Below are 13,466 nucleotides of genomic sequence, written 5' to 3' on the forward strand. Positions count from 1 at the left end.
CGCTGCTGCCCTCGCCCTCCCCGCGCTCACTCTGACCCCTCTGGGCAGTGACCCTCCCCTGCTGGCCTCGCTCCGTCGTTCCTGCAGACGGCTTCTTTACACCCAGGCTCCCACGTCGGTTGCACACAAGCGTTTGCGTGGCTGCCCAGTTACTTTTGCTGGGAACTGATGTAGCCAGCAAATACCTTCCTTTTATCCACAGGCAATTTTTAGTTTGCTCTGGGGCCACAAGAATGCTCCTGCCAGCTGGGCGAGGGCAGCGCGTGGGCAGGACGGGCAGCTGGTGCGGCAGGACTGACAGACGGCAGCGCTCTGCTGCCGTGGGAAGCCTGCTGTCGCGTGTGCGGACCCAGCTGCCTGCGGACCACACATCGACTGAGCCCGCAAGAGCCTGCGTTACTGCGGGGCCGCTTGTAACTGGGGTTGTGTCTTGAGCTGGGTTTGCCACTGAAGCTCAAATGTCCTGCAGCTGCAGTCCCAAGTGGTCCCGCAGTCTTTATGTGCTGGGCCTGTGCGATACCGGATCACAGAGTCGTGGCATCGTTTTGGTTGGAAGAGACCCTTAAGGTCGCTGAGTTCAGCATTTGGCGTGTGTGAGTATCATATATTTGATCTGGCACACACGTGTGACGGTGCTGGCTGTGCTGGGCGACGGATTCCGTTTCATTATGTTTTCTTTGCATTTCATCTGCTTTGAAAAATCAAGTGGAAGTTTGTTAAGGACATTAGGGAACGATGTAGCGTCTGATAGTTTCTGGTACCTTTTTAATGTGCCACTTTTGCACCCTCTGCCAGTCCCGCTGCTCAGTGGGTCTCATCAGATGCACCTGCTCTCTTCATTACAGTTCTCAGGCTGATTTTCACTACTGTGGTGTGTGAGTGCCAGTGAGGTGAGGAGCGCTTGAAACGCTGCTGTGAAATACAACAGCAATGCCGTCACCTACGGATGAGTGCGCGGCGCTGCGGCTCGTCCGTGTTGGCGGAGGCAGGGACAGCCCAGGAGCTCAGCTCCGCGGTTGTGTCCCACGGGAACACCTCCCGCTGCGGCTCGTCCGTGTTGGCGGAGGCAGGGACAGCCCAGGAGCTCAGCTCCGCGGTTGTGTCCCACGGGAACACCTCCCGCTGCGGCTCGTCCGTGTTGGCGGAGGCAGGGACAGCCCAGGAGCTCAGCTCCGCGGTTGTGTCCCACGGGAACACCTCCCGCTGCGGCTCATCCATGTTGGCAGACACAGGTGACAGCCCAGGAGCTCAGCTCCGCGGTTGTGTCCCACGGGAACACCTCCCGCTGCGGCTCGTCCGTGTTGGCGGACACAGGTGACAGCCCAGGAGCTCAGCTCCGCGGTTGTGTCCCACGGGAACACCTCCCGCCTCTGCGTCATTGAAAGAGTGCATTGCCTTCTTAAGGGTGGAAACACACACAGTGCTCATTATTTATGCTGGTAATTATTCGTACAGTAATTAATTTAGATCCATCAAAGCAAACGTTAAGATTGACAACTCTTTTACTAGCTTACTGCATATTATAGGCACACGCTTGTAGAGGAATTTTCAATTAAAAAACTTGCATGTCATTTAGTAGATATCGTTAGATAAATATTTGAACGCACCAGGGTGACTATAAATACTTGCTGTATTATATGCATTCACGTTTTATGGCCACAGGAAATACTAAAGATAATGTATTAAGCGATTACGAGTGCCAGTACTGGCTGGAAGCGGTGGGTACCCCGGTCATTTCGGTACAGTGTGCTAACCCGCGGTGTGCTGTGCTCCGCAGGTGCGGGCCCGCAGCAGCTGGCGGGCGGCGCGGCGCAGACCCGGCCCCTGCTGCCCCTGCCCCGCGCGCTCACCGCGCAGCAGCAGCAGCAGCAGAAGCTGCGGCTCCAGAGGATCCAGATGGAGCGGGAGCGGATCAGGATGCGGCAGGAGGAGCTACTGCGACAGGTAACCCGGGATGCTGCTGGATGCTGCGCGAGAGGCTTCGGGTCAACGCGTCCGCGTTTTTGCCGGGTACAATTGGTATCTCTGTTACTTTATGGCAGGATTAACTGTTGTTTGTGGTAATGCCCACCAAAAAGCTAATATAAATAGGACATCTCATGTGTTTCTCTACACTAGCACTGAACACCACAAAACGGCCGTCTGTCAGGAGTTACACACCAGCTGTAATAGTCGTGTAAGGAACAAATTCTGTTCTGCACCTGTTTGTAAGTCTGGAGCAATTATCAGTGATTAATTTGCAGTTTCACTTGGCTTGTGTAGCAGACCATGTTCACACTTCACTGAAGCTTAAGGCAGAACACACAGAGTTGCTCTTGACTCTGATCCCAGTCCTATAACTTGCATCCTTGGCCTTTGAATGAAAATAAAATCACATTTACATTTACATGAACACCTCTGAATTGAAGACTTCACAGACATTTATATTTTTTTACTCTTTTACCTCTAAATATATGAATAAGAACTGTAAAAAATTGCTTAACCAAAGTAATTAACAAAAATTCATTAATGCATTTCGAAACTATACAGCACCATCTAGCTGCATTTGGGGAAAAAAGGCATTAAAATGACGTGCTTCCGTAGCTCCTGCAGCTGCACTCGCCGGTCTTGCTGCGGTTTCTGCCGTGTCCTTGGGGAGTGTCTGTGTGCACCGCTCACGTTAAACAGGCGCCCAGCGCTCTGCGGAAAGGGGGAGACACAGAGGTGATTCCATCGATGTTCTGAATTTTTTTATCTCCTGTCAGGCCTGAATTTGACTTTCGTGGTTCGGCCTGAGTCTGGAAGCTCTGCAGACACCAGCTTCTGGTGCCCATGTTCGGTTTCCATGCCCCTTACTTTTTGGGAGCTGCACGCTGACCCATTACGTGTGTGCAGAACTGTTGTGTGTTGAAGGTGCTGATCGCTGCCCTGAGCAGTGATCTCGAGTCTTTTCCTTAACTTCTTCCCTACGGAGAGTTCAGAACATAGCAGAGATGGGCGTGGGATATCTGGTATGGGATTAGTCATAATTGTCGTCGTGCTAAGAACATGTTTAGCTATTTTTACTCTCTTTGGCTCCGTTCTTGCTTCGGGACAGGAGCAAATTAAGCTTCAAAACAGTTGTGCCGTTACCAGCAGGGCTGGTTTCCCTGCACTGCTGGCTGCATTTGCCTTTAACCCAGCGCACGCACAGCCCTGAACAGCTGAGCCGTGCTGGATGGAGCCCCCAGCGCCACTCTGCACCTGGGTTTGTGCGAGCTCCACGTTACATACACAGGGCAGGATCACTTTGCATTACAAGGGTTTTCAGAACCCATAGAGCTCTTGAGGAACAGTATCTTTCCCACCCAAGGAAAACAAGGTGCAAAGTCCACCGGTGCTGTCAGGGTCTGGTGGCTCCTGCCGTGACCGTCACCTCGCTCCTGTCCGCTGTGAGCTGTGGAGGGGGCAGGCGGAGCCGGTGCCGGCGCCGGCGCTGCGTGGGAGGCAGCACCCGCGGGGCCAGCTCGCTCCAGCACAGCAGCTGCCGCCGGCACACCGTGCGGGGCTGCCCCGGCCGTGGCGTTCTGTCCGGCTTTGTCCTCTGCGGCTGCAGACGGGGTGCACACGACTGCACATGGGGTGCACACGACTGCAGACAGGGTGCACACGACTGCACATGGGGTGCACACGACTGCAGACAGGGTGCACACGACTGCACATGGGGTGCACACGACTGCAGACGGGGTGCACACGACTGCACATGGGGTGCACACGACTGCAGACGAGGTGCACACAACTGCACATGGGGTGCACACGACTGCACATGGGGTGCACACAACTGCACATGGGGTGCACATGACTGCAGATGGGGTGCACACGACTGCACATGGGGTGCACACAACTGCACATGGGGTGCACACGACTGCAGACGAGGTGCACACGACTGCAGATGGGGTGCACACGACTGCACATGGGGTGCACACGACTGCAGATGGGGTGCACACGACTGCAGATGGGGTGCACACGACTGCACATGGGGTGCACATGACTGCAGATGGGGTGCACACGACTGCAGATGGGGTGCACACGACTGCACATGGGGTGCACACAACTGCACATGGGGTGCACACGACTGCAGACGAGGTGCACACGACTGCAGACGGGGTGCACACGACTGCACATGGGGTGCACACAACTGCACATGGGGTGCACACGACTGCAGACGAGGTCCACACGACTGCAGATGGGGTGCACACGACTGCACATGGGGTGCATACGACTGCAGACGAGGTGCACACGACTGCAGACGGGGTGCACACAACTGCACATGGGGTGCATACGACTGCAGACGAGGTGCACACGACTGCAGACGGGGTGCACACGACTGCACATGGGGTGCACACGACTGCAGACGGGGTGCACACGACTGCAGACGGGGTGCACGCAGGAAGGGCAGCGCTTCAGAAAGCCCAGTGGCAGCTTGTATTTCAGTGTTTCCTTGCTCAGTTTTGTTATCCTCAAAAGCCTTCGTTTTCTTTCTTACTGGAAGAGAAAAAGGATCTGCTTGCTGGTCAGGAGCCTCCTGGAGTGGAAGCGACCGGAGGTGGAGTTGGTGAGGAACCTGTGACGGCTCTGCGGGGACGTCCCAGCGCTTCTCCCTGTGTTCAAGCGCCATCCTGCACCTTGTCTGGCAGGGTACAGGCACAGGAAGGCAACACTTCCATCAAGCATCTTCAGACTGTTCATTCTTAACACATAGTAGATAATCACACCATCTAACGTAAATTGTTCTGTATCAGTGAATAGATAGATAATGTGATTATAAAGGAAACATTGTGTTAATGAGCACCAGTATATGTTAATTCCCAGTGAATAATTGTTACATTATCCATGAAGAGACCAGACCAATCCTCCTCAATGAGGAAATAAATGGAAAACATAGCAAAACATCATATTCTATCTTCAAAAACATGTTAATCTTTTCTATAGTACATTCAGTGGAGAAAGTTTTCTACTAGGATTTAAATGAAATATTTCCTTTGCTTCTTTCATAAAGAAAGAAAAGGTTGTGTAAACTAGCTAAACCAGATACAGCTTTGTTGTTGTGAGATCTCAGGTATTTGTCTGGAAGGCCCAGCTGAGCAGCCTTTGCGTAGCCTGCGTACCGCTAGATGTCATGGTTGGCTCACAGAACTGATCTTCCAGGAGGGTTTGGAAACAAGTTTCCTTTGGCTCTAATTGCCGAGGTTGGTGTATGTGAGACAGTCATTGGGCAGGTGCTTATTACCAGGCAGAGGGTTCATTCTGCAGATTGTTGGGTCAAAGTCTTGATTTCAGTGCTTTTCTTCTGGCGTATTAGGTACTCTGTGGCTGCAAGTGATATTCTGCTTCGGTATACAGCCCATGGTGTCATGTGGCAGCAGCTCCCGCAGTCTCAGAGCCCAGTCGTGCTCTCTTTGCCCCCGTTTGGGCCGAGGGCGATTTCACTGAAGCGTTAGACACACGGGAGCCCCGGGCTGAGTCTGTGGGTTTTAATCTGCTCTGTTGCTGTTGCTGCAGCTCAGAGCTCGTCCTCCCGAGCAGCAAGGCGCAGCTGCCGTGTGACGTGGCACAGCTGTCCCGCGGCCCACGGGCGCTCGGTGCCCACTGCGACGAGCCCTCAGTGGTGTGTGGCGAGGTGACCCGCGAGGTGTGCGGGTTACAGCACGGGTGGCGGGGTGTGGTGGGGACTCTGTCTGTGGGCAGCGGGGCCGTGGAGGTGCGGTCGCTCTGCAGGCACGCGTGCTCGTTCGAGCCTGGGCTTTCCCCTCGCTGGCGCCTTGCGGTGAGCCCGCTCCTGCGCGTCCGGTGATCTGCGTCGCGCAGGAGGAGCGCGGGCGGGCCGGGGGCGAGCGGCTCTCCGGAGTGGGACGGACGGGAAGCCCTGGGACGCAGCTGCAGGCGGACAGACAGACGGACGGACGGGCAGGTTCTCAGGGCTGAGCCAGCATGGGGTATGGAACATGCTGTCTGTCTACACCCTGATTTTCCTCACAGCAACACAAACAGTCATCAGTCACATTGGTCAGCATTACTTGCTAAACAAGGAGATGTGTCTGTATTCCGTGTTCTCTTGCCACGGTACCTCTGAGCCCCCCGGTGACTCTTCTGTGTGTCTGTCCCCAGGAGGCCGCTCTGTGCAGACAGCTGCCCATGGACTCGGACAGCATGGGCCCCGTGCAGACCGCGCTGAGCGCCCCTGCCCTGGCACAGGACATGAGGCCCCTGACGAGCAATGGATCTGACCCTTTCCTCAACAGGCAAGTTCACGGCCTCCTCGTTGGGCGGTCGGTCCTGCCGCCTTCTCTGCTCCCTAAAGCGATGTCTCCCAAGTCGTGCCCTCATCATTTGTAACTACTATGAACAGAGGGGTATGGCTGAGTAACTGACCTGAGATCTTTCAGTTTAGAAAATCAAAGAAATAGTAACGGCTCGTTTTAATTGTATTCTAGGTGTATGTAGAAGACTCTAGGTACAGTATCATTACCAAAGTATAAATAAACTCAGGTTTTTTAGGCTATCAGAACTGGTTTTTCCTGGAGACCTATATATGCATATATTTCAAAATTTAAGAGTGGGCTCGCTTTGGTTGCTTTATATTTGGGCTGATGTAACATGACCACATTAGTGGCCAACAGCTGAGAATAAGGCTTAATGACGCAGTGTTTAATATCTGACCTACTGTGCGGTCTTTTTTCAAACGACGCGGCTGGGGACCAGGTCTATCAGAACATCCTTACTGAGGCGTTTCCCTGTTTCCGTTTGCAGCGGCCCATACCATTCCAGGGAGCAGAGCACAGACAGCGGCTTGGGCTTAGGGTGCTACAGTATACCAACAACACCCGAAGACTTCCTCAGCAACGTAGATGAGATGGATACAGGTAGAATACTCTGATGTAGCTTAAAGTGGTGTGATATTAATAACTTCTTGTTATAACCAGTAGTGTTTTGTAACTGCATGACCGAACGATAATCTCTCACTTTCCTATGCAAGACAACAGACCGAGACTGTGGGGGAAAATGCCTAAAAGGTCCTTAGTGCCTAGAAGGTTTCAGCTTTAACTTAGGTCCAGATTCAACCCTTTTTACCTTAACCTGGTATTAAACAAAATAAGTGAAAGCTGGAAAACGTGAGCCTTAATTTGCGTGTTCATACCATTGTCCAGGGTAAGAGGAGTGAGAATCTGGTCTTAGGTTACGCTCTTGGTACAAATGACTGTGTTTTCCAGCTCTGGGAATCAGTCTCGTTAGTGAGCCTCTTACACAATGCATTTAGCTAGTGTAGGTTTTGGTATGTGGTTTTTTACATCGGTGTCCTCGTGGTGTTTAAAATACTGAAATCAATTACTGAGAAGTCAACAAGTTCTTTTCCCCACAGTGCACACCAGTGGGTCAGGACGGCCCTGCCTCCCCGCAGTGCACACCAGTGGGTCAGGACGGCCCTGCCTCCCACAGTGCACACCAGTGGGTCAGGACGGCCCTGCCTCCCACAGTGCACACCAGTGGGTCAGGACGGCCCTGCCTCCCACAGTGCACACCAGTGGGTCAGGACGGCCCTGCCTCCCGCAGTGCACACCAGTGGGTCAGGACGGCCCTGCCTCCCGCAGTGCACACCAGTGGGTCAGGACGGCCCTGCCTCCCGCAGTGCACACCAGTGGGTCAGGACGGCCCTGCCTCCCACAGTGCACACCAGTGGGTCAGGACGGCCCTGCCTCCCGCAGTGCACACCAGTGGGTCAGGACGGCCCTGCCTCCCCGCAGTGCACACCAGTGGGTCAGGACGGCCCTGCCTCCCGCAGTGCACACCAGTGGGTCAGGACGGCCCTGCCTCCCCGCAGTGCACACCAGTGGGTCAGGACGGCCCTGCCTCCCGCAGTGCACACCAGTGGGTCAGGACGGCCCTGCCTCCCACAGTGCACACCAGTGGGTCAGGACGGCCCTGCCTCCCACAGTGCACACCAGTGGGTCAGGACGGCCCTGCCTCCCCGCAGTGCACACCAGTGGGTCAGGACGGCCCTGCCTCCCGCAGTGCACACCAGTGGGTCAGGACGGCCCTGCCTCCCGCAGTGCACACCAGTGGGTCAGGACGGCCCTGCCTCCCCGCAGTGCACACCAGTGGGTCAGGACGGCCCTGCCTCCCGCAGTGCTCGCAGCAGCGCCACCCGAGCTCGGTGCAAACGGCCGTTCGTGCTTTGAGAGCAGGGCCAGGGTGCGGAGTTGGCTCTTGAAAAAGGCGCATTCCACAACCAAGTGTGATTTTGAGGTAGCGTTTGCAGAGGACAGGAGCGCTCACAAGTGCATATGGGGAAGAGGAGTCTAATTGTTGTTTCACTTGTGTGGTTCTAAATTACTCAGGAGAAGAGTTTGGTATTTCAACAGTTCTTCCTTACTTTTCCTAGGAGAAACTATAGCACAGCCGACGATGAATATAAATCCACAACAGACGCGTTTCCCTGATTTCCTCGACTGTCTCCCAGGAACAAATGTGGATCTCGGGACTCTGGAGTCAGAAGACTTGATCCCAATTCTCAACGACGTGGAGTCAGTTCTCAGCAAAGGCGAGCCGTTCCTCACCTGGCTGTAACCGCGCCGTGCCGGGTCGGCCGGCGCCCCTTGTCCTCTCCAGATAGAGGTGGAGTATCTGGGAATCCTCGAGACACTACGTACTGCCTTAATGACTTTTGTTACATCATCTTTATGGTCAGTCTAATCTCTGCCTGGACTTGATTTACATTAATTTAAATGTAAAATACATCTATATATCTAAATACATATATGCATAGGTATTTCTTCCTCTTTAAAAACAGCACACTACTTTATACAACTGTAGACTCCTTGACCTTTTCAGAGCAGGCAGAAAGGACCAGGATAGGGAGGGTGGTGTTTGTGCAGCCCCTGACCGGCGCCCGGGGACCCGTTAACGTCACAGGGTCTTCGTGATCCGCCGCGGTCACCTCGGGCCGTTCGGCTCAGGAAGCGTGCGCAGCACCGGAGCAGTTCTATTACTGTCTTATTACTCTGTATCAACTTACTTAAGCTTTAAAAATCCTTTTTTCATTCTTATTAACAAACTGTGCTGTATAGAATACAGATTAAATCTGATCCGTATCAGCCATAATAGTTCTTATTATATATTTGTAAAGGCACACACGGTGCTATTGCAGTTTCTTTTTTCAGTATATTACTGTAAAACAAATACTTCCAATCCAAAAGCACCAGAACGGTTTAGCAACATTTTACACACCAATATTGTTGCGAAGGAAACCAGACTGGTACTGACTGCTGCCTTTAAAACAAAGCAATGTATTATAAACAAGCATTTTTTAAAAGATCTTAGATTTTGATGTTTATTATCTTAAGCACTACGATTTTGTAACTTAACACATGAACAATTTTTTATATATATACAATCTGTGGCAAACATCTTAAATGCAAAAAAATGCTTTTAAAATCAGGTCTGAAAAATGTGGCAGAAGTTGTTTGTTATACGTAGCGGGAGAAGACCCTCGCTCAGACTGTTTGCAGTGCTGTTTCTAACTGACAGTGTCAACTACACATGGTTGTACACCTGCGCAGGACGGTAGCTCCCCCAGGGCAGCGCTGTGTCCGGGCTGGGGACACCGCTCGGTTCCCCGCTCTGTCCCCCGCTGTCACGGGTGTGCAGGACTGGGGACACCGCTCGGTTCCCCGCTCTGTCCCCCGCTGTCATGGGCTGCAGGACTGGGGACACAGCTCGGTTCCCCGCTCTGTCCCCCGCTGTCATGGGCTGCAGGACTGGGGACACCACTCGGTTCCCCGCTCTGTCCCCCGCTGTCACGGGCCGCAGGACTGGGGACACCGCTTGGTTCCCCGCTCTGTTCCCCGCTGTCACGGGCTGCAGGACTGGGGACACCGCTCGGTTCCCCGCTCTGTCCCCCGCTGTCACGGGCTGCAGGACTGGGGACACCGCTCGGTTCCCCGCTCTGTCCCCCGCTGTCACGGGTGTGCAGGACTGGGGACACCGCTCGGTTCCCCGCTCTGTCCCCCGCTGTCACGGGCTGCAGGACTGGGGACACCGCTCGGTTCCCCGCTCCGTTCCCCGCTGTCACGGGCTGCAGCACTGGGGACACCGCTCGGTTCCCCGCTCTGTCCCCCGCTGTCACGGGCTGCAGGACTGGGGACACCGCTTGGTTCCCCGCTCTGTTCCCCGCTGTCACGGGCTGCAGCACTGGGGACACCGCTCGGTTCCCCGCTCTGTCCCCCGCTGTCACGGGCTGCAGCACTGGGGACACCGCTCGGTTCCCCGCTCTGTCCCCCGCTGTCACGGGTGTGCAGGACTGGGGACACCGCTCGGTTCCCCGCTCAGTCCCCCGCTGTCACGGGCTGCAGGACTGGGGACACCGCTCGGTTCCCTGCTCTGTCCCCCGCTGTCACGGGTGTGCAGGACTGGGGACACCGCTCGGTTCCCTGCTCTGTCCCCCGCTGTCACGGGTGTGCAGGACGGGCCGTGCTCGGGGTGTTTCTGCCTGTTGTGTATCCTACAAGCGCTTTATCACAGGGTTGGGACTGAGGAGGCATCGAGGACATCAAGCTTGCAGTTCCCCTGCAATGCAAATGAAGTCCTGAAACTCTTAAATATTTTGAAATTATGTTATTTATAATCTATGAATTTAAGCTTTTTATATTGAAAAATATGTATTTTTATGAAAGGCATTATAACTTTTCTCTGAGCTTGACCCAGGCCGTGTGGAGGGAGCAGACGGAGCGCCCGGTGCCGGTGTGTCTGGCAGCGCTAACCAGGGCGTCACCGGCGCGGAGCCCGGGTTGCTGGAGGCTCGTGTTCCGGCTGAGGGCAGGCAGGTGGAAAGGTCAGAGGTGAAGTGACGGGATGTGGAGCAGGTTTGGGAGAAAATGGTTCTGCATCGAGGGGAGAGCCTCGCTGGGAAGGGCGGTTGCAAACAGGGAAGCACAGAAGATGAATCACCAGTGTTCAGTAAAAGATGTAACAGAAGAACTCGATACAACAAACAGCCTTGTCAGGGATGAGCTGCTGGGTGTACGAGATAGCAGACGGCGGATTAAAGAAAGCACACCCCTACTTTTTGAAAAAAGAGATGAAAGTCAAAGATCTAAAGTCTGAAAGTTTTATTACGTAGGGAAAAGTAGTGCTCGTTTTGTTCTGTTTGAATAGAAAACGAGATGTGACAGCAGAGTTGTGTCTGCACAGAGTTTCATTACTGAATGGGCATTGTGTTCATTTTTTCCTTTCACGGAGGTTATTTGTTTTTCTCATATTGGTTTTTATTTTGGGGCGGGTTTTGTTTGTTTGTAATTATTTTTTCCAGTGCTGTTGAGACAGCGGAAGTTTCAGCAGGCGGGGCCGGGCAGGGCTGAGCTGCAGCGGGGCAGCGAGGACTGCGTGTTGCTGTGAGGACCGCCAGCCTGGCAGCCCGCACGGCAGCGCCGGCCCAAGGGTCCGTGCGCAGGCGCTGGGAGAGCTGCAGGGCTCGTCGGGTCCGGCCTCGCGAGGGCCGCTGGTGCTGGGCGTTGGGAGCTGCAGGGCGTCTGGCGGGGCCCGGGGAAACTGCTCAGCATAGGTGGTGCTTAGAAAACGCCGTTTGTTCATTTGCTGGTAGGCCTGTGCTACTGAAAATCTGAGTTCTGTTGTTCATACAAGATGTCCCAAGCAGATCAGGTCTCTGCTGGCGTGATCAAGTGCTGACTTGTCTGTCTGTCTGTCTGTGCACATTTCACCAGCTCAAGGCTTCTCAGTTCTGCTTCGCAGCGAAAACTGATGCAGTTTTCCAGTAAACTCACATGTGCATTGGAATTGTGAAGCTACAAACTCGGTTCCTCATCGATTCGTGTTCCACGTGTCAAAGACCTTAAAGAGGTAGAAGAATCAGGCACTGTGTGTCCATGTAACGTCCCCAATGAACAGCAGCGGACCTGGGACAGGAGGGCGCGGGTCACACGAACCCCCGTGCCCGGCTGCCGCGGGACCTGGGCTGAGATTTACCCGTCATGAGCCGAACCGTGCTGAGCCGAGGTAAACGTGGCTCTCGCTCTGTGAGTTTCCATCTCGGTGACGGGGAGCACGTGTTGGGTCAAGTGCAGCAACAGCGATATCTGGGTTTTAAAGTTCTTTTTTTCACAAGTTTCTGGCTTTAAACAGGCTTACGGTAGAACTTTTAAGTATTCAAGCATATGTAATCCTTATGAAACTAAATCTATTGCTGACAAGATTTCACTGTACTGTTTCAGAGGTTGAACGGTTAATAAATGTGCCCTGCCTGCCTGTGGCACACGTTCAGTACAGGGCCAGCTGGGCAGCGGTGCCGAGGCCATCGCTGAGGTGGCACCCGTGGGTCTCGGTGATCAGAGTGATGGGGCGTTGGTAATTACCCTTTGTATTCTGGTAATACTGTCAGAATGTGACTTGGGCAGGGACTGGGTTTGACTTTTTGACAACAAATGCTGTTTTGGGGAAGGGAAGGATTTAAATGTCTATTTTAAATACAGAACAATAGAGGTGTTCAAATAAACGTGTTTCCTAATACACTACATCCATGTACACGCTAGTACTTCAACTTTTTTATATGTTTTTCATTTTGTTATATGACATGTGAGCATTTGTTTTAAATTTCTACTACCTTGCAACATATTGTACGTACCAAACGCAATCGGATCAAACTGTTGTATCCAGCGTTTGATTCTGTTTGGTTTTTTTATTTCTTTGATCTTGTACATGAAAAACAAATATAAATGAATTTAAAGATTTTGGGTGCGTATTGGTTTATTAAATTGTTTCCTTTATCCTTCCGAGGGTTTCAGTGTGTGCTTCTGGGCACTGTGTCACGCTGCTTGGAATAAGGTACCGACGTGCGCTCCGTGCAAGAGGCACGTACGTTTTCAATTACACCATCAGCACTTGCCAGACGAAACGGGTCATTTCACCGTTACGCTTCGGTCTATTGGCGGCTCCTGTGCCCACGAGCGGTGGTTACAGTTCCACCGGCACCGCTCACACACACTCCCGGTGCCACCGTCCCGTGTCACTCACCGCTCACACACACTCCCGGTGCCACCGTCCCGTGTCACTCACCGCTCACACACACTCCCGGTGCCACCGTCCCGTGTCACTCACCGCTCACACACACTCCCGGTGCCACCGTCCCGTGTCACTCACCGCTCACACACACCCCCGGTGCCACCGTCCCGTGTCACTCACCGCTCACACACACTCCCGGTGCCACCGTCCCGTGTCACTCACCGCTCACACACACTGCCGGTGCCACCGTCCCGTGTCACTCACCGCTCACACACACTCCCGGTGCCACCGTCCCGTGTCACTCACCGCTCACACACACTCCCGGTGCCACCGTCCCGTGTCACTCACCGCTCACACACACTCCCGGTGCCACCGTCCCGTGTCACTCACCGCTCACACACACTCCCGGTGCCACCGTCCCGTGTCACTCACCGCTC

The 13,466-nt window shown here is 53.8% G+C and overlaps 1 protein-coding gene across 2 annotated transcripts in view; it reads left to right on the forward strand.

Moving 5' to 3' along the window:
• Window positions 1–12,759, forward strand: part of WWTR1 (WW domain containing transcription regulator 1) — a 38,079-nt gene extending 25,320 nt beyond the window's left edge. For both annotated transcript variants that reach the window (XM_065844270.2, XM_065844271.2), the window contains exons 3-6: window positions 1,778–1,944; window positions 6,127–6,260; window positions 6,769–6,881; window positions 8,399–12,759. In XM_065844270.2, coding sequence (XP_065700342.1) covers window positions 1,778–1,944; window positions 6,127–6,260; window positions 6,769–6,881; window positions 8,399–8,583 — 599 coding nt within the window. In that variant the 3' untranslated portion in view covers window positions 8,584–12,759. The remainder of the gene's footprint in view (window positions 1–1,777; window positions 1,945–6,126; window positions 6,261–6,768; window positions 6,882–8,398) is intronic.
• Window positions 12,760–13,466: the final 707 nt, after the last annotated feature.

This window comes from Patagioenas fasciata, chromosome 9 (assembly GCF_037038585.1).
Source record: "Patagioenas fasciata isolate bPatFas1 chromosome 9, bPatFas1.hap1, whole genome shotgun sequence".
NCBI lineage: Eukaryota > Metazoa > Chordata > Aves > Columbiformes > Columbidae > Patagioenas > Patagioenas fasciata.